Here is a 24,860-nt window from a genome sequence, read left to right as displayed (position 1 = left end):
CAACGTTTCTCCTGGTATTGGTACTTTGGCTAGTACAGTCCGTTTCGTGCATGACTGTTTCTTGAAGTATATCTTGTGGATGTTTAGATATATCTGTTCCTAAGTCCAGAACTTATACAAATCCTTGGTTATTCGAAGATAAGGAGTTTATCCTCAAGAGTTCTTGTTCGCGTGCATCTCTTCCTGGGTTTTCAACCTTCTACAACTATATAAGGATAAAGAGATCTTGGAGTGAATGTTGCTGCATTTTTGTTACTCTTCTTAAGTTTATAAAGAGTGTTTTGTTGAGTGCTTAGTTTGTTCTTTCGTGTGTGAACAGACTTATTGTTTATCTTGCTCGTTTCTTGGTTACAAGATTGTGGGTATGTGATTCATTTTATTCTTCCTTTATCGGGCTATTGGTAAAGATTATTTTCGTGGGTGTTGGTAGTGAGTGAGGTTTATTCACGCTTAGAGAGTTGATTGTTGTTCTTCTCTCAATTATTCACGGTTATGAGGGTTTGGGAAGTTATAGAGGCGAGAAAGCTTGAGTGTTTGTTGTGTAAGTCGTTTGTATAACTTATCTTCACTAGTGGATGATTTACCCCTGGATGTGGCCCTCCAGACGTAGGTTGTTTAACCGAACTAGGTGAACAATTCTTATGTTCAGTATTCTTACTTTCTGTGATCTGTTACCTTGTGTTGCACGTTTTCTGCTATTTTGTGTATGCGAGATATATTCAATTGGATAGGTTAACATTTCAATTAACATCATCAGTTTGTTTAAATTCAACCTCCGAAACTAGTGGTGGCTGAATTAAAACAAACCCTCAGACTACGAAAGTCATAATATGGACAGATTACATACCCTCAAGTTTAGTACAGACCCATATCACATAGCCTCAGACTAAAAAAGTCTTTACAGGGACACACCCATCATAGAGGCTCATAGAAACACAAATGGCATCACAGAGGCTCAATGAAACACAAATGGCATCACAAAGGCTCATGGAAACACAAATGTCATGAAAAAATATCATAGAAACACAAATGGCCTCTGATGAGGAGTAAGGATCTCATCAGCACAGAGCCTATGAGAATATATGAATTTGCATAAATAAACTAACGGTGCAGGCTTGTAATGATCAAAAGGCAATAAACCAAAGCACGGAAACCTGTGCTATCCGAAAAATAAGTGACCAGGCGATGATGAGAAACAACCAGCGCTACCTTTAAGATGAATGACGAAGCTATGTTGAGGAGAGACCTGCGCAGACTTGAAGGTGAATGGCCAAGTTACGACGAGAGCCCCCTGCGCAGACGATTGCACAACACCATCATCAATAAGGAACTTGCTGATGAGCCCATGTTTGTGCTCATTTTTTGTGTCTGTTTTAGGTCTAGATAGAGTCTTTTTCCTTTGTTTTGTTAGAGTCTGTCGCCTGGGAAGGCGTAGTTCCAAGGCAGGCCTGTTCTTTGGGCAGAAGGTGCTTTTAAGGCATAATGCTGCTGTATTCCGCGAAAGAGGCATGAATTTGAAGCAGAGGAGTTTGGGACACTCAGAAGCTTGTTGTGAAGACCAAAAGTCTGAGAAGCAGGATGTTGGGCAAACCGACCCTTTGCCCATAAGTACCGCGCGGGATCCAATTGCATTGGAAGAAGGTTCTGGGCATAATGCGACTTCGGTTCGGGGAAGAAGTATGAGCACAGATACAAAGCCAATCGGAGCTTGAAGCAGCAGGTTACAAAAGCTTTAGATGAAGTTTGGAGTTGCTCAAGTCAAAATAGCGTTTTGCCCATAAGCACCGTGTGGGACCCAATTGCACCAGAAGATGATCGTGGGCAGAAGGTACAGACGGGGCAGAGAAGAAGAGTGCAGAGGATAAGGAAATCCAAAAACCTTATCCCTTGAGGTTTGGATAAGGAAAGAATCAGCTTCCAGATCTGGATGCAATCTCTGGCAGAAGGAGCCCTAATTCCAGCCCACTCCTTTTGGGCCCAGCTTGCGTAGCCCTAACTCATGCCTATAAATACCACATAGCTGTGAACCATTCAGGAGAGAGAGAGGGATTTTGGAGGCACCAATTCAGAGACCACTGCTGCAGTTTTACTTTCCATAGTTAGGTAGGAGTAGTCACCCCATATGGGCATAGTAGTTTAGTTTTCTGTTCATGTTTTCTGCGGCACTTTTGGCCGTAAGTACCCTTTGCCTTAAGTAAGTTTCTATTTCAGTTTTTTACTTTATGTTTTCCTTTATGTCTTTTGCCTTTGTTATTTATTTTATGTTTGGCTAAGTTTTATATTCTGATTTGGGCAAGATGATCTAAGCATGAACACTTAACTCGAGAGGTCTAATTTGGGCATAATCACTATATGAGCATATTTCCGATACACTAGTTAACTAGGGAGTTTTGGCCACAAGTAAACTTTGGGCACAAGGCGAAACACCATCGACCTCCAAAATAGTACAACGAGTGTTGGAGCCGTGACTGTGGTGAAATATCTGCGTAAGAGTCAAGTTGGTCTATCTAAATCTTAAAGCATTCTGGGCAAAGCACAACTAGCGATAGGCCATCGCAGAGAGCGTGGATGTTGCCTAGGGTAGTTGATTTCCATTAACTAAACCTTCTAAGGGATCATAAACTGAAAGGATAGATTGGGCGAGGGGTTTTTACGTGTGTGATGAGTGACAATAGGGGCGCAACAATTCTTATGCCTATAACCACTGGTATGCGAGTATAGTAATCTATCTTTGCACCAATGATCGAGTGCCTAGTTCATGTTTAGTGATTCAAACCCAAGTCAGGATTGTTTTGTTATTTGATTTATCTACCTTTGTATTTCAGTTTAAGTTGGAAACCTTGTTCTGCCCATAAGCACGTTGTGGTCAGAACCCTTCAGAACACAAACCCTTTTTAGTGAACCCTTGCAGGAGGAGTTACTGCTCAGTTCCCTGTGGATTCGACTCTGGACTTACCACTAGCTAGTCTAGTTGTGGGCACAGGATATTTTATTTGCGTGAAGCTCAAACGACGGCTTCGTCACTTGCCTGGGGATTGAAGAAAGGACAACATCACATAATGGGCTCCAAACACAAGTGAGGAGAATTAAGGGAGACGAGACCTACACAGACAAAAATGATACCAGCCTGCGCTGTCATGCAGAACACGTAGTATTTAAAGCTGCAAAGTTAGTTAGCAAGGAATATTTTTCTAGATAATGACCCTCGTTTATATCACAGCATGAAGAGTGCGTGAGTCGTAGTGGAAAGTCGAATGTACCATTTGCCCTTGTAATTCCTTATAAATATCCCTTGTAATCTTCTTCAGACTTCAGGTTGAATAAATTAGAAAAGTTCTGTGTTCTAAAGTTTTGAGTCGGCAAGAATTTGCGAGTTTCTTCCATTTTCTTCCATAAAACAGGTGATCTTCGATGCCTTCATACGTGTTTAAATTAGGTGTAGGTATAAGGCTTTACTAGCTGGCGCCGTCTGTGGGAAATATGGGTTAAAGCGTGAGTTGGGTGTTTTCTGGGTTTCTGTTCTTTGCATTCTGATGGGTTTTTCATGCTTTGATTCGAATCTGCGATGAATGAGGGGTTTTGGGCTAGATCGGCGAACATGCTTTCAAATGTGACCATCTTCGTTGTTTGCGTGTCAAAAGAGTGGAGTGGGTGCGCAGTGTATTCTGCGATTTTCTTAGATTTGTATGATGTTTGATGTGTTCTTGGTTGCCTTGTTGTTATGAGTTTTCGCATGATTTTTTGGGAATCCTTCAAATATTTCCAGGAATTTTTTGATTGTTAGTCATCCAAATTGAGAAAATACCTTTGTTCTGCTCTGTTTGAGTAAGACGTGCCTATAAGTTGAATCCTGATGGAGGTAACCTCTGTTTTACTAATTTTTCTGATCATTTTAGTTGTCATGATAAGTGTTAATCCCTTTTTTTTCTGTTTCTTGATGTTTCTGCTGAGTAATATTTTTCTCTTCAAAAGTTCATGGCAGTGGATGTTTACGTGCTTATTTCTTATCTCCTTGAATAAAGAGGGAACGTTGGTCACCTTTCTAGGTTTATTTCCCAGAGAGGCTTGGTATTCATGACAGATGATCTTCAGAAGGGGTTTCTACGAATTTTCCTTATTATCTAATAGCGTCCGTACGTTTGATCCGAAAATTATGTTATGGGCTGGAGTTCATGGGTTTTCTATGGACTTATTATTATGGAGATTTCTATGGGTTTTCATGGGCCTTACGATCATAGCATAAAGCTACCAAGAGGATTACGGGAAGTCTGCGCAGCCTTGCTGCGCAACCTTGTCATAACCTTATTAACTTTATTTCTTTTATGATTGACAACACAGCGCACAGGTACTATCTGATGGCAACCAACGATCATCACCGGGATTTAAGTAAGGAGTTTGAAGCAGCTGCTGAGAACATAGGAACTAAGACAATGGGAGTTTCTTCAACAAAGGGAATTGATCTGTCTGGGCTCACCCCACCCGGGTTAACCACTGTCAACAACATGGCTCCGGGAACTGCGCAGTCTCTGATTTGAACATCTACACCGGCCACCATCACTACCATCCCAGCCCCAGGACTCTTTAATGTCACTTTAACTAAACAAATGATGGCCATGCTTAACTATGCTACCATGCGTCAACTGATGGGAATACCACTCCCCCATAACACCACAGGTAGAGAAACACGCTATTCAGAAGAAAGCCACTACTGCTCCCGCACAAGCGAAGGGATTAGAGAAACATTGTGTTGCGCAGCCAGGGGAACAAAGGGTAACTGAGAACGTGATAGAGAAAATAGGAAAACACAAACGTAAGTTCATCACTAATAGTGTCCAAATTGAGGATGTGGGCGACTCGACTAGCGGAACTACTCCGCAGCGCAGTCTGGGAATGCGCAGGGATAGCACTAAACTAAAAGAGAAAGTTTCACTCCTCAGGAGCCAGTTGAAAAGTTTGGAAACTGAACTAAGGGAACATGATAGAGACACTGAGGTGAATGAGGATTCTGACCAAGAAGACCAAATGTTTGAGGAACCAAGAAGTGAAGTACAAAAGAGAGCCCGACGCAGACCAACAGAAATCATGGTTACTAAGGAAAGAGAGATGCGTCACACTGGTACTCGCACCATACACCTGTTCAACAAAAGTCCTTTCTCGGATGAGATCCTGTCGGAGCTGCTACCAGCTAATTACAATCCGATATCGCTGGACTACGACAGAACTTCTGATCCAGGGGTTCATATGGCACGATTTGAGGGCCTAGCTACACTCCATCAATATGGGGAAGGAATTAAATGCTGCATCTTCGCTACCACGTTGTCTGGAATGGTCCAGCGTTGGTTTCACAATTTGAACAACGATTCTATTCACTTGTTCGAGGACCTCTTCATCATGTTTATGAGACAGTTTGCAAGTTCGAGACAGGTGGGAAAACGGCTATTTCATTAATGGACATTAAGCAAGAGCCTCAAGAAACACTCAGAGAGTACGTAGCCAGGTTTAACATAACAGCACTGAACATACCTGAAGCCGAATTACAAATAAAATGGTACGCCTTTGTTCGAGGACTTAAACATGGTCCGCTCTTCGGAGCCCTCCAGATAAGGCCACCGACAAGCTTTGATGATATCATGGCAATACTGCCGGGATACCTTCAATTGGAGGATGCAAAATTAGCTTGGAAGGCAGAATCAGACAAGCACAAAGAAAAGAAGCAAGACAGCGGTACAGACCATGGTGACAAACACATCACAAGGAACCCTTATAGAGGTTTACCACCAACGACACCCACCGTGGCAGTGGAAACCAGAACTCCATCACTGGTAGCTGCGCAGATAGGAAGGGATGGTAATCACGATAATGACCTCCGTCAATGTACTCCATTGAATCGACCCGCAGATGTAATCTTTCACTGCATCAAAGGGGAGAGATTTTTTAGAGCACCAATGGATTACCACCAGGGTGAGCACCCATTACCTAGGAGAAATAACTTGTTGTGCGAATATCATAATGCTTATGGACACTTGACCGAGAACTGTGGACATCTGAAACATCAATTGGAAATTCTAGTGAGGAAGGGGTTCCTGGACAAATTCATTGCCAAGCCTCGGGAGGAGGCACCGAGGGACCGACGCCATGATAATGATCGACGTGACCGAGACAAGGATCGATGCGGTCGTGATAATAGGGATCGGAGGGACAGATATGAGGACCGCAGGAATGATGGGGACAATAGGCGGAACGAAGAGGAGAGGCAAGCGCCCCCCATTGACCCCCATTCAACAGAGAGGTCCACATGATAACAGGGGAAAACAGTGCACCCACATCTAACAGGGCTAAGAAATAAATAGCGTGGGCTGTTAAATCAGGATATTATGATCAAACAGTGATGGCGGTTAACATCACACCCGACAAACCGACATTAGCCTTTTGGTCCAAGGATGCCAGACCTCTTTTCTACCCTCATGATGACGCGCTAGTCTTCACAGCAGAGATAGCAAGTTGTTTGATCCATCGTATTTTCGTGGACTCTGGCAGTGCAATGAACATTTTATATTTAGAATGTTGGCAAACCATGGGATTAGATGCTGCGATGGAGCCCGAGTGTGCTCCTTTATATGGTTTTTCAGGAGAATCAGTCATGCCGATGGGCATAATTGAGTTGCCAATGGCAATCGGACGGGCAGGGGGAACCAAAACAAAATGATCAGATTCTTAGTCATCGACGCACCGAAGCCCTCGTACAACATCATCTTTGGGCGACCGGCATTGAACACTTTCAGGGCGGTCATCTCCACTTTATACTTGAAAATGAAATTAACGACGGAACGTGGACACATTGGTGAGGTCTGGGTGATCAAGCCGTTTCTAAGAAATGCCATGTACAAGTGTTAACCCAACATGTAGGGTAGAAGAGAGAGAAGTCTACGCAACACTTTGACACTACAAAAAGAGCCAACATAGGGGTGGCCACGGCTTCAGAGCCGGAGCAAAGAGAGATGACTGAGTGAAGGCAAGGCTCTGACAAGTTGCCACTGGTAACTACCAATGATACATGTATGATCATCGAGCTATTTCCAGATAGGGAGTGATACACCACGAAAGTCGGTGCCGGGATGGAGCCCGAATTACAAAAACAAGTGATTGCTTGTCTGCACAGAAATGCAGATATGTTCGTATTCACCACAGCAAACTTAAAGGGCATCGATAGAGAACTTGTTGAGCATCGGTTGAATGTTAACCCTACCGCTAAACCGGTCAGACAAAAAATAAGACATTTCGGCACAGAGAATGATGCAGCCATCCGAGCGCAAGTACAAGGATTGTTGGATGCCGAGCATATCATAGAAGTTCAATATCCAGAGTGGGTCTCCAATGCCGTCATGGTGGAAAAAAATATAAGAGTTTGGAAAATGTGCGTGGACTACCTAGACCTCAACGCAGCTTGCCCAAAGGATTGTTACCCCCTTCCTCGGATTGATCAACTGGTAGATGCTGAAGGAATATTAAATTGAATTAACGTTCCGTTTGCCCGATGATCATTTCTTGGAATATTATTAATTTATCATACAATGATTAATCCCTAACGTGCTCCTATGAATTTAAGTGCTGCACGTTGGAGTTCAGAAATACCTGAAGAATTCAGAAGAATTCGTCAAATCGCAGCTGAACAGACCAGTCAGCTTCAAGCCTTCGTTTGAAGCCTCAAACGTCCTCAAATCGTATTCTGCCCAGAAATACGACTTCTTCGTCTTCGAGAGAGCTTTCCGTGGCCGCCTGTTTCGCCTGAATCGGAGTTTTGTGGAGGAAGTTATGGCCGTTCTCCCGAATCTGTCAGAACTTGATTTCCTGCGAAAAATCTGGCTCCAGCTCTGATCTTCTGAACTGTATCCCGCTCAGCTTTCACCGTTGGATGGACAACGTTCTATGAAAGTCCCAAGAGAGAAATAAAACTCCACACGTTTCCCTGCGCCCCACAGCTCTCCAAAACCCTAATATTTTATCAGTGTGTTTTCCTGAGAGCTGACAACTGTATTTATAATAAAATAAATACGTGTAGGCACAGAATTAGTGTAGGAGGCGTTTTTCTCTTCTTCTAGGGCTAGGAGACTTTAGGCCAGTCCAGGGACCAGATACAAGGAATAAAGATGGGCCTCAAATAAATTAATTATCTATGGTCAGCCCAGACCATAATTAATTTATAAATATTAGTTCATTCCACTAGAGAACCAATATTGACTTACCCCTTTATTGCCGGTGATGAGTCGGGGCTTGTATTTAGACTTATTAAATCTCCGTATTTAAAATATCTGACATCCATTAATTAATTACAGCTCTGACAGCTTAAATTAATTAATCTCTTTGTAATCCTTAAATTATTAAATCTCCGTATTTCAAACCTTATTATTGCGCCTGAACTTAATCAACCTGCAGGGTTTAGCGTAATAAACATTATTGAGCTCCTTAAGGGGATGTCATTATCCTATACAGGATACGGGTACTAATACAGATAACCAAATATCATATATTGACCGCTATCACCCAAGATACAGAGTACTCAAGTTACTATATAACTCTCACCCATAGTGAGTCAAAGTGATATACGAATCAACATATATATGTGAAATCTTATTAGTATTAAGATTTTATTAAGTCACCGAGATCTTGATTCTTCACTTAAGTCAGATAGAAGAATACATCTCACTGTGGTCCTATCAATACGTTATAACGTACAAGTATAGACAAGTAGTCAAGACAAACTACTTCCATCTATACCGCAGCCTAAACCGATGACTCGTCCTAAAGTCATCTCGGCTGTGATCATATTATATCTCTTAAGGTTAATCCAATTATATGGTCTTCTGTGATCTACAACACACCATATAATCTACTTGTATAGAAATAGAGAACATTCATATGCAATTATGAACACAATCAGATAGGTGATTGGAAAGTGAACTTAGGAAACATTGTATACAAGCATAAAACGTTCTTGCTTTCAGTATACTAATCCAACAATCTCCCACTTATACTAAAGCAAACTTTTAGTATACAATGTGTCTATTTACCAATCACCTAACACTTCTCCCACTTATACTTAAAGTTTCCTAAGTGGGTGGCATCAACCGCATTCCCATCTTTCAATGACCATTTGCGATAAGCCTTTTGTGAAAAGATTAGTAGGTTTATCCAATATGTGATAATTTATTCTATGAGCACAAAACCTCGATTTACGAATAATCGTATAACTTGGTACTTACTCTCCATGTATTTGACCCCTTGTGGTTCTTGGATTCCTTAGAGTTTGCAACTGCACTTGAGGTATCACGAAGGTGATGCTCTCACGCAAACTAGGAATCACCCTTAGATCGTGGAGGTAGTGGTCAAACCAAAAGGTTTTACCTCCCAAGGAAAACACATAGCTCGAGGTAATTATTCTTTGTTCCGGTCAGCCTGGTAATCTGAAATCGTATAATCCAAAAAGAAACTAAACTGTCTAACTGGTAAACTATCCTTATTCTCTAGTCAGGGACATGAAAATATAATTTACCACAGTTCAGTGTCCTTAACTAGGACTATACAGATATCTTACAACCATGCTAACTGCATAGCAAATATAAGATCTCGTACATAGCAATCCATACATGAAGCTATCTACTGCGGATACGTAGAATACTGCCTTCATTTCCTCAACCTCAATAGGCATCTTAAGACATAGTCTTTAGATAAAGGAACGCCATATCTAAAAGGTAGCAATCCTTTCTTGGCGGTATTCATACTAAAATGAGCATTCACAGTATCAATGTAAGACACTCGAGATAACCCCAACATCCTTTTCTAGTGATCCCTTATAACCTTGATCACAAAGATGTATACTGTACCTCCTTAGTCTTTCATCTGAGACTGTTCGGATTACCATTACTTTATGTCTTGATAATAGCTCCATATTGTCGCCAATTAGGAGAATATTATCTACATAAAATGCAAGATAAACCACATCACCGATGACACGAGAGCGATTGACACGAGATGCTTCTCTCCCTCCCTCACGTAACCTTCAGGTTGTTGCACATGGATGTCCTTACCTTTTTCAAAGGTAATATATATGACATCCATTTGCCAGACCTCGATGGTTTAAGTGAGCTGCTATGGGTAAAATGATCCGAATGTTCTGAGCATGGCACTGGCGAAAATATCATCATAACCTACACTGGGCATAACCTTTCGCCACCAGTCTAGCTTCGAAAGCTACGACCTTGCTCATTCGGGCCTGTCATTATCTTGTATACTCACTTACAACCTAAGGCTTTACTGCCTCCTGGTAGCAAGATTTTCTAGTATACACCCATATTCTTAATGGATTGCTCCATTGAGGCGTGCCAGGAATCTACATTCTCGTCTTCCACTAATTCCAAGTAGATATCTGGGTCGATTCTCTTATATTCACTACCAGGGACTGAATCCAAAGATTCTCCCAAGAACATAAATCGATCGGGTTGTCCCACAACCCTCCCACTACAATGGATCTGTGGTGGCACACGTGTGTCAACAGTGCGTGCAGTGTCTTGTGGTACAAAACTCTTGCACACTTGGCTTGGGTGATGGAATCGCCTGTCTAATGTCTTCAATTTCTTGAAGCACACTATCTGACTTGGATTAGTGATTACTCCCATAGTCCACTTCTAAGAATCGTATGTCATTGCTAATAACCACCTTCTGATTCTTTAGGACTAATTGCAAAGATGCATAACTCATCATCGGACATATTTTTTCAAGAGTGACCTATTTCTTCTCTCCACCACACCATTTTATATAGGGATTACACGGTGTAGTAAACTGGGTTGGAATCCCAAACACTGACAATGAATCAGAAAAGATCATTCCTAACACATTATTGGTCCTTTATCCCCTTTGCCATGAATGACCTGGTCTCCATCTTTTCCTCTATACAGGATTCGCAGGTTCGAAATAGTACAACCTGGATTGAATCCAATGTACTTATTTAGACGCGAGCCTTTGGATCCTGTTAAGATAGATGTGACCTATTTCTAGGGTATCAATATATGTGTAAGATCCTCATGAGAGATTAGCCTTAACTTTTCTCTTTCTTTTGTTCGATGATGTAAATGCAATATAAAGGTATTTTGTAGACAAGTTATAGTATGAAGAGAGATGTTCAAAATACCAGAATAAACAACTTTGTCATTTCTTATGATAGAATCACCACTATCAAAAATGACATAACACTACTAGAAAAACGCTCATAGATAACGGATAAAATCCGTTATCTATGAGCAAAAAAACCGTTGTGTATAGTGGTGTTATCTATTCTATACGTCATACACAACGGTTTCAAAACCGTTATGTATAGTAGCATAGATAACGGTACGATGCGTCATACATAACAGTACGCATCCGTTATCTATAAAGGTCATACATAACGGTTTTTCACCGTTATGTATTAATATTTTTCCGTTATGTATTAATTTTTTTTAAAATTTTTTTTATCATAGTTAACAGTTTTTTGCACTTTTTATAACGGTTTTAACCGTTATCTTTGATAGAATACATAACGGTTTTTCACCGTTATGTATTAAGATTTTACCGTTATGTATTATTATTATTATTATTATTATTATTTTATCATAGTTAACAGTTTTTTGCACTTTTTATAACGGTTTTAACCGTTATCTTTGATAGAATACATAACGGTTTTTCACCGTTATGTATTAAGATTTTACCGTTATGTATTATTATTATTATTTTTTTTTATCATAGTTAACAGTTTTTTGCACTTTTTATAACGGTTTTAACCGTTATCTTTGATAGAATACATAACGGTTTTTTGCACTTTTTATAACGACTTTTTGCACTTTTTATAACGATTTTTGCAGTTTTTATAACGATTTTAACCGTTATCTTTAATTAGAATACATAACGATTTTTTGCACCTTTTATAACTGTTTTTTGCACTTTATATAATTGTAGTATATTTTTAAATTTTGCAATTTTTATAAAACGACAAAATGATAAAATCAACGACAACAATATTATATATCATCCAAAAAATTCATACATTATTATACAAATGAACCAAATATCAAGTATACATCATCATTGCATATTCCGATTCAAAATTGAAAATACCAACTACCTTATAGCTAAAACAAAAATCTATAAGATGATAGAGACCTAGCAGCTCTTCCTGGAAGAAGTGAAACAGATGATGACTGAAGCCTTGACCTTGATAGCAGCTCGGACCTATAAACATTTTATGAATTTTAATCATTCCATATATATAGGAGACAAAATAGAGAAATGTATATAGATAGAAATGGAAAAGAAATGAGAGCAACATACAGCAGATGAGGCAATTGATTCAAGGTGACTCATTGGTTCCCCAACAAACTTCACTGTCTTCTTGAAGTAGAGATTCTGATTGTAAACCTTTTCTGCCTGCAAACACATATAATCGAATAATCTTGTCTCGTCTCGTGTCTGAAAAACAGTTGGTTTTTACATGATGAACTAACCTCAGCACAAATCTTACGAACAACGGATATAGTCTCTACAGGGTAAAACCCCCTCACTGTTTCTGCTCCTAGCAGGATTGCATCACTGCCTGCAAACAAATCATCCTAAAACACAACGAGCAATGCAGAATCATCGTTGTAGCAAGTCAGATTATAGCTAAGATACCATCTAAAACAGCATTGGCGACATCAGTTGCCTCTGCACGAGTAGGCCTCAAGTTGTCAGCCATACTGTCCACGACACGAGTCACCACTGCCGGCTTCCCTGCCATGTTGCACTTGTGAACAGCTTCCTTCTGGAACAAAAACACCTGAATGCAATACAAATAGTTGATGTTAGAGCAATCCTGGACAGCGTTTCGTATCAAGATCCTGAGAAACGTACCTTCTCTGGTGGGAGATCGATCCCAAGATTCCCACGAGAGAGGATGATTCCATCAGCTTTTTCAAGGAGATTATCAAAATGAGTCATTCCCTCCACATTGTCGATCTTTGCAAAGATCAGAGTCTGGTTGAGGTCACCCAACGTAGAAAGAAACTCGCGTGCCTGAAACCACCATCTTTAAGAATCGAGCCACATTAACTCAACACCACCTATACTTACAAGTTTGATGTCCTCAGCACGCCTCATGTATGACAGTGAAAGGAAGTTAATGTTGTTGCGAACTTCCCACGTTCTTATCACCTATTCTTACAACAAACCAACACAATTTTCTTCACAATAAGGAATGATTCGAGTGTTGTTGAAAGGTCAAAAACAAATACCTCCTTATTATGTCCTATTAATTCTTTTTGAGTAACTCAACTGAGAAAAACATAAGCAAACAACAAACAGGAATAAAACCCACACACAACTCAAGAAGTCAGCAAATAGACATGCATCTTGAGTTACGTTCAAATCTAGATTTCTAGGCCTATCTGAACGCTTCTATCTCAGTCATCATCATTTTTTTTCTAGGCCTATCTGAAGGCTTATCAGATTAATTAGTCATTTTTGGCTAAGGTGTAACCAGAGGTGACAGTCTCAGCCAGCCAAAGCCAAGTCTATCTATCACCCCATCTCCATATTTCACATTGTTTGAGTGTGTAATAGTCAAGAATTTTGATTACACATGAATCAGCAAGTACCAACAAGGGAGATATTGTGAGCACATTTGAAGAAATTTGTCGGTGGAGATACCGCATCTTAAACAAAACCCATGTCTAGGAAAAAACTAAAGTAGGAAGGGGTCACTAATTATACATTATCTAGAAAAGTCTTGAGAATGTTATATGAAAATGAATGAAGCCTAAAGTAGAAAAAAATTATAAAAGATTACAGAACTATATCCACAAAATGAATTGCAGATACTCAAATTTTTACCTTCTCATAGAAAATGTGGAATGTCCATGAAACTGTTGTGCAGGTCCTGGTCAAGAAAATACAAGTTCCCTGAATCACCTTTCACAACTTAATATATTATATTTCTGAAAACTCAAATGGTCACAAATCACTGTCTAAGCAATGGTGATTAAGTATCAAATAGATGGAATGTGAAGGTTCAAGGTATTTATAGAGCACATATCAACCATTCAGTAACTGCTTGCTGTTTATATTCAGAGAAAATTCAGTAAAGCATCACATCTTTAGATCAAGTATAATTGTATCTCAATTCATCTATAACTTTTTTCATCTCTCTGAATCTAAAGTGTTGGACAATTTCATGCTTGGCTGTCATTTCAGATGATCAATTTGACCATGTGTTTCCCAACACCAACTAATTATATTAGTTCATTATTCTCTCAAGAAAACATTTTCCTCAAGAAATAAACAAGTTAAGCTAATTGAAGAGAAAATGTATGACGATTCAAGATTTCATACCAAAGATGTATCTGGAAGAGCCTTTCTAATTGTTGGTTAAATATTTCATATTATAATATATATTGATAATGTTGGTTAAACAACTGTTATAATATGTTTAGCATTTAATAATGCTATTGGAATTTAATATATATATTGATACAAATCTATTCATTCATCTTAAACTATAACTGGAATTTGATGCAGGCTTTGAATTTTTAACCAATATTTTCCTCAACATATTGTTAATGATCAAGAGTTGGCAGTACATGATGTTCAGAATGTAACATCAAGCCGACTTCAAATCTAACTTAACAGAAAGCAGAATAATATCAATTTAAAAGAGACCAAAATAACAGATTAATGAAAAAGACCATTACCTCAAGAATCTAGAAGCACCTGGGAGGCATCTACAACAAGTAAGAGCTTCTTCACTGGCAGCAAGAGAGCGAGAAACCTGAAAATATTCAGAAATCATGATACAACACCATATAAACACATGCTGCAAGTTGAATTAAGGAACTTGACTACACTACCCGCAAATTAAAAGGTCATCTGTGATCTCCATGAAAATAAAAGGATGTGAGTGCTCTTCCAAGAAAATAAAGTTTTTATCAAATCAAAGAAATCTTTATGCTATGAAGAACAATATAATTGAAACCAATAAGTAGCTCAGTAACTACTCAAAGGCTTTTTTTATTTCTACAAAAGAGTAAAATACAAGGACCACTTCCTCTCCTCCAAGGTCCACCAAACCTGCAAAAGCCACACCTTTCAATCTCCAATCCTCTAACTTTCTCATCTCCATCCGAATTAGCAAGCTTGGGATCAAGAGGGATGAATTTAACAGATTGATATTGGTATGACCGCTATTTAACAAAACTAATACTGTATATACTTCTAGATTCAGCAACATAATGACTACCATATGTAGGATAAGAGAAGAAATGTAGTTAACATTAGCAGGAAAAACAATACTTACAAACAATTGAACTAGGCTTTTCCTGCACATTACCTTTGTAAATAAGAATTCCCAAGAATCTCTATATGAATCAAATGCAGATTTCGAAATTACCTTATCATTATAATCCCCTATTTTCAAATAAATCAAGCTTTTGCATTAAAAAATATTAGATTAGAGACCGTTAATTCCGTGACTTATTTTAGCTCAGAGACCAGCAATAATCAATCAAAGATAATGATTATGAGATGTTCAAAAACCTTGCTAAAGCAATTCCACCCGCTGTTCTCCGGCAGATACCTGCCGTAAACTACCGCGCCGTCCAACGCCTTCTTCAAAATCCTGCTCGGCGGAACCCTAACCCTGAGGTCGGGAACCGATTCAGAGGAAACAATGGCGGAGTCAGGGGGAAAAGATGCGTAAGCGAAGATGTGTGTGTCATATGTACTGACCTTGGATTCAAATTAAATCGCGGCGCCTAGGGTTAAAGGGGCGGTGAACAGACGGCCGGTGTGGCAGAGACGCGAGACGTGGCGGCGAGTCGACATGGCTGGTGGCAGGCGACGCGGGTTTGAGATGGAGAGATATCTCCGCAGCTACTGCTACAGGTAAACAGACAGAGGACGACGAGATAAGGGGCACAACGAGTGCCAGGCGGCGCTGGTCGTGGCGGCGAGTCGCGACGGCGGTGGCTGGCACGACGATGGTGAAGAGAGAAAGAGGCAGGTCTGATTTGGGGAAATTTGGTGGGGGAGGCTAGGGTTTTAATTTTTTATAATATTATTAAATTTTAAAATAAATATAAAAAATAATACATAACAGTTTTGAGGCGCTCATATATAACGGTTAAAATAACCGTTATAAAAAGATGTTCATAGATAACGGTCGGCATAACGGTTTTGTAGTACCGTTATGTATGTAACTAATAGATAACGCAAAAACATAACGCATTTGTTCAAACCGTTATCTATGCATTTAGACAACACTACATAGATAACGGATTTTCGCAAAACCGTTATCTATTCCTAAAAGTGCGCTCATACATAACGGTTTTTGAAAAAAACCGTTATCTATGTACTGTTATGTATGTAAACTTTTGTAGTAGTGTAAGATCCATCTATTCAAAATTTTGGAACATGATAAGGAACTCTCAAAAAAACTAAACTATGTCTTTAGAACTTAAAGACAAGTCTCCAATTGCAACAACTGTGACTCTAGTCACGTTGCCTATGAAGACAATCATCTCATCACTTCTCAGCTTCCTTGTCAGCTTAAAAGCCATGCAAGGTGCAACAATCATTATCAGTTTCTCTCGTTATCCACTACTCATAACTGAGTAGAAAATGAGCTGATATGTCTCAGTTACTATAGCAAGTGAAGTACCTTAAACCTTTGCCTTGAGTATTGAAAGAAAAATCTCCAATACTCAATCTTATCACACCACTACTCCCACTATTTCCCTTGTCTTTCTTGCCACTTGGACCCTTCTTCTTCCCGTCATTCGACGAAGAAGATGGCTCTCCTTTGGCAATAACAAGTGCTAGCACATCTCTTTCCCACAACTTCCTTAGCCGTAACTAGAGCATTCAACAACTCAAAAGAAGTATTATCTTTCTTGCTCATAACAGCGTTGAGGCGGAAGTTCTTAATTAAAAGACTTGGGAAGAGAGTTCAGGATAATATCGACTTTTGCCTCACCGTCGATACTCCTACTGAGCAAGTCAAGTCCGTCAAAATTTGTATGACATGCTCGTGCACTGAGCTGTGCTCACTCATAAAAATAACAAGATTACTCTCATCAAAATTTAAATGAGCAGCTCAGTCCGACTCTCTGAACACTTTCTTGATATTCAGCATGATGTTAATAGCATCGTCCATGCCCTGATGTTGGAGCTACAAGGTTTGTGACATTATACTCATAATATAGCATATAGCCACATTATTCGTCTTATGCCTCCTTTTATGTAATTCTTTTTCCTCATCAGTTGACTATTGTTCGGACCATAAGAACGTGGAGTAATAAGCAACACAAAAATTGTGTTAGTTTGTGATAAAGATAAAAATCCAAAACTGCGTTTCCATTTTATATATGTGGACCGGTTAAAAGACTTTGTGCAAGAATAAAAAAACAATAAGAGACATAGACATATCTGAAAGTAACGAACATAAAGCACATAATTCGTAACAATAATATTGTAACCTTTTGATAAAACAATATTAGTGAAACCTCCAACGGCTCAAAGAATTCCATATGTAAGCCACGTTGGGTGGACGTTTACACACGAACTCCTCAACCAGACTATTCACCTAGTCATTTAATTTCCATGTCAACTTAACCTTTTGACAAAAGAAATTAATAGTTGGCACCTTAACTAGACCATATCATCATCAAGAAGGGACTCCTTTGGGATTTGTACATTGTACTTGATATGATATCTAAGCAATGACCACATTTTAACCTTGAAAATTAAATTCTCGAAATTGACATACTCACTCGGACCATGCCGCTTTCAATTTAATTTTCTTGGTTATCTTATTTAATTCCATTCTCCAAAGTACTTGTGAAAATTACACAAGTAAGCCACGTTGGGTGGACGTTTATTGCATAACTCCCACTACTTTAATGGTTTAAATACTCTTATAGAAACCTCATCTGACAAACTTATGAAAGAACAAACATGAAGTAAGCCACTTGGGTGGACGTTTACTCATATTGTCAATCATTTTGTCTAGAGACCGCATGTGGAGGTCTACATAATTTTAAGAATAAAAATTATTTAAAAATAACCACAATCTAACTTTGAAATTAAATTTTTGAATTTAACATACTCACTCGGACCATGCCGTATTCAATTTAATTTCTTAGTTATCTTATTTAATTCCATCCTCTAAAGTACTCGTGAAAATTATACAAGTAAGCCACGCTGTGTGGACGTTTACTGCATAACTCTCACTATTTTAATGGATTTAAATATTTTTATAGAAACCTCATCTGACAAACTTATGAAAGAACAAACATGAAGTAAGCCACGTTGGATGGACGTTTACTCACATCGCCAATCACTTTGTCTAGAGACCGCTTGTGGAAATCTAAATAATTTTTAATCATCCATAAAATTATTAATACAACTTAGTCTTTTTCTTTCAAAAGGTTTGATCATGCTCAACACATAATCCTAAACATGCTCATCTAGAACGCAACATGTAAAACATGCTCAAAGAATTCTAAAACATGCTTAAGAAAATGATAAACCTAGCATGCTTGTCTAAGCGCAGTTAATAAACACATATTAACAAGCAAAGACAAAACAACATGCAAAGAGCATAAATGATTAACACCACGACATGCAAAGAACAGAATTAAAACAATAAAGTTCTTCGTGACCCATTCGTGGAACCCCAAAATTTCTAATCTATTACAAAGAACATAAAAGAAAAAGAAATAAAACTTGGCCCGAAAAACTTCATCAGGCCCGTCTTTGACTTTAGGGTTTGGGCCCCCTAGGGTTTGAGAATTCACGCCAGCTAGGGTTTGGAAACCCTAGCAGCCGCCGCCACTTTGCCACGCAGCAGCTCGGACGGCGCCGTTCCAGCAGACCCCGGCGCGGCAGTTCCGACGCGAGCAACAGTAGCTCGGCGCGGCAGACCCAGCCTGGGCAGACGGCCGTGCAGTGCAGCGCTGGGCGCGCAGCACGCAGCGCACAGGCACGCGCGTGCACGCTGCCCCAGCACGCACAGCCCTCGCCCTAGCCGAGTCCAGCGCCTCCTCGGCACGAGCAGCAGCCTCCTCGGCGCGAGCAGCGGTAGCACAGCAGCAACATAGCTCGGCAGCCTCGGCGCGTGGTCACGGCAGACCCGGCAGACCCGGCGCGCAGACAGCAGCCGCCGTGCGACGCCTACCGGGCGCGCAGCACGCAAAGCGCACAGCAAACACCAGAAGCGGCAGCAGCGGCGGCATGGCATCGCTCGACCGGGTGCGCAGAAAAACAGCGCGCAAGCGCGCGCAAGCGCGCATCCCTCGTCGTGCGCAGCCCCTGCCTCGCCCTAGTCTTTGTCCGCAGCCGTCCAACCCGTCCTCCGTTAATCCGGTCTGATCGTCGTCGTCTTCGTCTCGTTTTCCACAATTACAGATTACAACTGAAAAACAAAAGAATTGAAAATCTAATCTAACCACGGATTTTCTCGTGGTGAAAAAATGATTACAACGTCAAAACGACGTATTCCACGAATCAACAGACCACGAAGAACAACAGCAGTAAAAAACAACGCACATTATTAATCGTACATAAATTAATAATAGAGCCATGAAATTAATCCTGGGCTCTGATACCAATTGAAGGAATATTAAATTGAATTAACGTTCCGTTTGCCCGATGATCGTTTCTTGGAATATTATTAATTTATCATACAACGATTAATCCCTAACATGCTCCTATGAATTTAAGTGCTGCACGTTGGAGTTCAGAAATACCTGAAGAATTCAGAAGAATTCGTCAAATCGCAGCTGAACAGACCAGTCAGCTTCAAGCCTTCGTTTGAAGCCTCAAACGTCCTCAAATCGTATTCTTCCCAGAAATACGACTTCTTCGTCTTCGAGAGAGCTTTCCGTGGCCGCCTGTTGCGCCTGAATCGGAGTTTTGTGGAGGAAGTTATGGCCGTTCTCCCGAATCTGTCAGAATTTGATTTCCTGCGAAAAATCTGGCTCCAGCTCTGATCTTCTGAACTGTATCCCGCTCAGCTTTCACCGTTGGATGGACAACGTTCTATGAAAGTCCCAAGAGAGAAATAAAGCTCCACACGTTTCCCTGCGCCCCACAGCTCTCCAAAACCCTAATATTTTATCAGTGTGTTTTCCTGAGAGCTGACAACTGTATTTATAATAAAATAAATACGTGTAGGCACAGAATTAGTGTAGGAGGCATTTTTCTCTTCTTCTAGGGCTAGAAGACTTTGGGCCAGTCCAGGGACCAGATACAAGGAATAAAGATGGGCCTCAAATAAATTGATTATCTATGGTCAGCCCAGACCATAATTAATTTATAAATATTAGTTCATTCCACTAGAGAACCAATATTGACTTACCCCTTTATTGCCGGTGATGAGTCGGGGCTTGTATTTAGACTTATTAAATCTCCGTATTTAAAATATCCGACATCCATTAATTAATTACAGTTCTGACAGCTTAAATTAATTAATCTCTTTGTAATCCTTAAGCAGTACCACTCAAACCTTATTATTGCGCCTGAACTTAATCAACCTGCAGGGTTTAGCGCAATAAACATTATTGAGCTCCTTAAGGGGATGTCATTATCCTATACAGGATACGGGTACTAATACAGATAATCAAATATCATATATTGACCGCTATCACCCAAGATACAGAGTACTCAAGTTACTATATAACTCTCACCCATAGTAAGTCAAAGTGATATACGAATCAACATATATATCTGAAATCTTATTAGTATTAAGATTTTATTAAGTCACCGAGATCTTGATTCTTCACTTAAGTCAGATAGAAGAATACATCTCACTGTGGTCCTATCAATACGTTATGACGTACCAGTATAGACAAGTAGTCAAGACAAACTACTTCCATCTATACCGCAGCCTAAACCGATGACTCGTCCTAAAGTCATCTCGGCTGTGATCATATTATATCTCTTAAGGTTAATCCAATTATATGGTCTTCTGTGATCTACAACACACCATATAATCTACTTGTATAGAGATAGAGAACATTCATATGCAATTATGAACACAATCAGATAGGTGATTGGATAGTGAACTTTGGAAACATTGTATACAAGCATAAAATGTTCTTGCTTTCAGTATACAGATGCTACATCAAGATGCGAATTCCTATCAATGATGGATGCATACCAGGGGCACCATCAAGTGAAAATGCATCAGGATGATGTTATTAAAACTGCCTTCGCCGTTTGCGCAGGATTATTTGCGTGGTCGAGCATGCCGTTCGGGCTCAAAAACACAGGGGCAACGTAACAGAGGATGATGGACAAAATCTTTCGGGATCAATTGAAATGAAACGTATCTGTCTATGTTGACGATATGCTGGTGCGCAGCGCTAAGGCACATACACATGTCTCGGATTTGGAAGAAATTTTCTCAATAGTGCGTAAAAACAAGCTTATGCTCAACCCGACGAAGTGCACCTTCGGTGTGCAGTCTGGGAAGTTCTTCGGATACAAAGTCACACCAGAAGGGATAGAGGTGAATGCAGATAAAGTCAGAGCCATCCTGCATATGACAGTACCACGCAACATCAAGGAAATACAAACCCTTAATGGGAGAATAACCGCGCTGAGTTGGTTCATATCAAGATCAACAGAGAGAAGTTTGCCTTTCTTTAAAATTTTAAGAAAATGGAGTCTCTTTGAGTGGACCAATGAATGTCAACGGGCCTTCGAAGATCTCAAAGCCTATCTAACAGGGTTACCCACCTTGACCAAGCCAACACCTGGGGAGCCGTTATATCTGTACACGTCCGTAGGTGTGGAATCCTTGAGCGCCGTCTTAGTACGGGAGGAAAAGGGGTCTTAGAAGCTGGTGTATTTTGTAAGTAAGATAATCCAAGGGGCTGAGTTGCGGTACACAGCAGTGAAAAAGATAGCATATGCAATCATGATCATCGCTCGGAAATTACGACCCTACTTCTTGTCGCACAAAGTGATAGTAAGGACTGCCTTACCTTTTCAACAGATCTTGTGGAGACCGGACTTAGCGGGGAAAATGGTGAAATGGGCCATAGAATTGGGAGAGTACGATGTGGAATTTGAACTGCGCACAGCTATCAAAGCGCAAGCCTTGGCAGACTTTATTCAAGAAACAACGCGATGGCCTTTGAGAGGACCATGGACTGCGTAGGTGGATGGCTCGGTCACGAAAGAGGGCTGTGGAGTAGGAATATATATCAACTCACCAGAGGATGAGGCATATCAATTTGCCATCAAATTTGAGGACAAATTATCAAACAATAAGGCTGAGTACGAAGCTGTGCTCAGAGCAGCTCACATCCTACGGGAACTCAGAGCGGAACGAGCAATCATCAACACCGACTCTCAATTGGTCGCGTAGCAACTCTGAGGAGAGTGTGAAATCCGGGATGGAATGATGAGGTCTTTTTATGACAAAGTGCAAGAAATTAAGAAAAAATTTAAAGAACTAGAAATACAACAAGTACCACGAGAGGCTAATCAGAAGGCGGATCTGTTGGCTAGAGTAGCCAGCGAAGTCGAGCAAACATGGAATGACGACATTACGTTGTTGTTCGAACCAAAGAGGAAAATGACTGTGCATGTCTGCGCTGTTGAAGCTAAGGATGATTGGAGAACCCCGATTATTTATTTCTTGAAAACAGGGAGGAAGATGGAAGAGGATACTTCCAAATACGCCAAGTACGAGAATTACTGCCTCATTAATGACTGTCTTTACAGAAGGTTATTTACTCAGCCGCTCTTGAAATGCCTAGCCCCAGAGGAGGCACAGTTCGCTTTGGAGGACATTCATCGAGGGTGTTATGGAAATTATGCCGGGTATAAAGATTTAACAAGGAGGATAATCAGAGCAGGATTCTATTGGCCAGGGATCAATAAAGAATCAAAGGACTTCGTGCAAAAGTACGGGGCTTGTCAGAAGTATGCTCCACGAATCAATACACCGGGAGAGGACATGGGAATCATGTATGTTGCGCACCCCTTTGACAAATGGGGAATTGACATCGTTGGTAAGCTATCGACGGCCCCGGGTGGAAAATGCTTTCTCATAGTCGCAGTCGACTATTTCTCTAAGTGGATCGAAGCAGAGGCTGTCACAAAGATAGATGATAACACAGTGGAAAAATTCATATGGAAAAACATCTGCTGTCGATATGGAGTACCAAGGATCCTGGTCTCGGACAATAGAACTCAATTTAGAAGATAGAAGATTTCTGTTCTCGAATGGACATCACACAGAGATTCGTGTCCGTAGCACACCCTCAAGCCAATGGACAGGTAGAGCTGGCAAACCGCACTATATGTAAGGGGATCAAGAAGCGACTTGAACGAAGCAATGGGCGATGGGTCGAGGAGCTGGACACGGTATTATGGGCAATCAGAACCAGCCCGAAGACTACTACCAGTGAGGCCCCCTTTACTTCGGTATATGGGTCAAATGCTGTGAAATCTGCTGAGGTCAGGTTGGAATCTCACCGTGTGGCTACTTATGATACCACAAAGAACGAGGAATTGCGTCGTCTTAATCTGGATTTGGTCGAGATATAGAGGGAAGAAGCTCAAGTGACAATGGCAAAGTACAAAAGTATCATCAAAGTTGGCTACGACAAAAAGGTAAAGCTGCGCAAATTTGCGAAGGGTGATTTATTCGTCAAGCGAGCGGACGCTTTAAAGCCAACTGATAAGTTCGAGGCAAACTGGGAAGGACCCTACATCGTCACAGAGGTACTGGTACAGATGCCAAAATCGACCCGGCCCGATGGGCCGGCCCGGCTCGCCCGGGTTAGGAGGCGGGCTGGGCTTGAAAAAATAGAGCCCAAAAAAAATCGGGCCTAAAAGCCCGGGGTTTTTGGCCCGTCGGGCTTATCGAGTTTCGGGCTTTTAAGCCCGGGGTTTTCGGGCTTTTTTGGCCTGCCCATTTATTTTATATATATATATATATATATATATATTAATTATATTTATATACATTAATTAAGGAAATTTTAAAAGACTAAATTAACTCAAGCTGGATTACAAAAACAAAATTTAATTCATGTTTATTTATATTATGCAAACATAAGATATAAACATAACCCTAAATAAACTCTTGAACACAAACTCTTCTGTATTCGGCCTTACCCTACCTTCCACGGCCGCCATCGATCACCGACTTTTACTCCAACTCTACGACTGCTTCTTTCAAAAAGGTAAGACTTATTCCATTTGAATTGTTTTATGTCGTGTCATACTCATTAATTCAATTACGTATATCAATGAATAGAAACTTGGCTTGAATATTGCATGATAGTATAATATTAGAGAGACGAGAATCAAGAATATGGAATCCAATATTTATATATTACATGCATGAAGAAGAATTTATAGATTTGAGAAAGTGAGCTAATGATGATGATGTTGAGATTATTTTATTCTTCCATCTTAAAAGTTAAAATACATCAATTAAACTAAGATACTAACTTTGTAATGTTGATAAATTAAATGGCAATGACGGTTATCTGACAAGTCCATTAATAAAGCAATGTTTGATTTTTAAAATATCTAAATATTTAATAAAGTGATAATTATGTAGATAGATTGAATTTCTATGAAACTGACGTGCATGACATCTTCACTTTACATATCGTTAATGCTTCTTAATTTGCTTATTTTGGCTATTTAATTTTAGATTTGAGTAAGATTGTTATTAAAGATTTGAGAATTGAGTCAAATTATCACGTTTCTTCATCTGTTTTTTTTTTTTTTTTTACAGATCCTTGTATTAATGGATGGAATTCAAATTTTGGAGG

At 40.1% G+C, this 24,860-nt stretch overlaps 1 protein-coding gene and 1 pseudogene across 1 annotated transcript; one reads left to right on the top strand and one right to left on the bottom strand.

Moving 5' to 3' along the window:
* Positions 1 to 12,050: 12,050 nt before the first annotated feature.
* LOC130996741 (pyruvate kinase 1, cytosolic-like) lies at positions 12,051 to 13,083 on the bottom strand (annotated as a pseudogene).
* A 10,212-nt stretch (positions 13,084 to 23,295) lies between these two features.
* LOC130998469 (uncharacterized) lies at positions 23,296 to 23,619 on the top strand. Its single transcript, XM_057923889.1, has one exon. It carries the CDS (start codon positions 23,296 to 23,298, stop codon positions 23,617 to 23,619), a length of 324 nt encoding a protein of 107 aa, XP_057779872.1.
* Positions 23,620 to 24,860: the final 1,241 nt, after the last annotated feature.

Source organism: Salvia miltiorrhiza, chromosome 8, assembly GCF_028751815.1.
Source record: "Salvia miltiorrhiza cultivar Shanhuang (shh) chromosome 8, IMPLAD_Smil_shh, whole genome shotgun sequence".
In the NCBI taxonomy this organism is placed as follows: domain Eukaryota; kingdom Viridiplantae; phylum Streptophyta; class Magnoliopsida; order Lamiales; family Lamiaceae; genus Salvia; species Salvia miltiorrhiza.
This window is presented reverse-complemented; position numbering and strand designations above follow the sequence as displayed.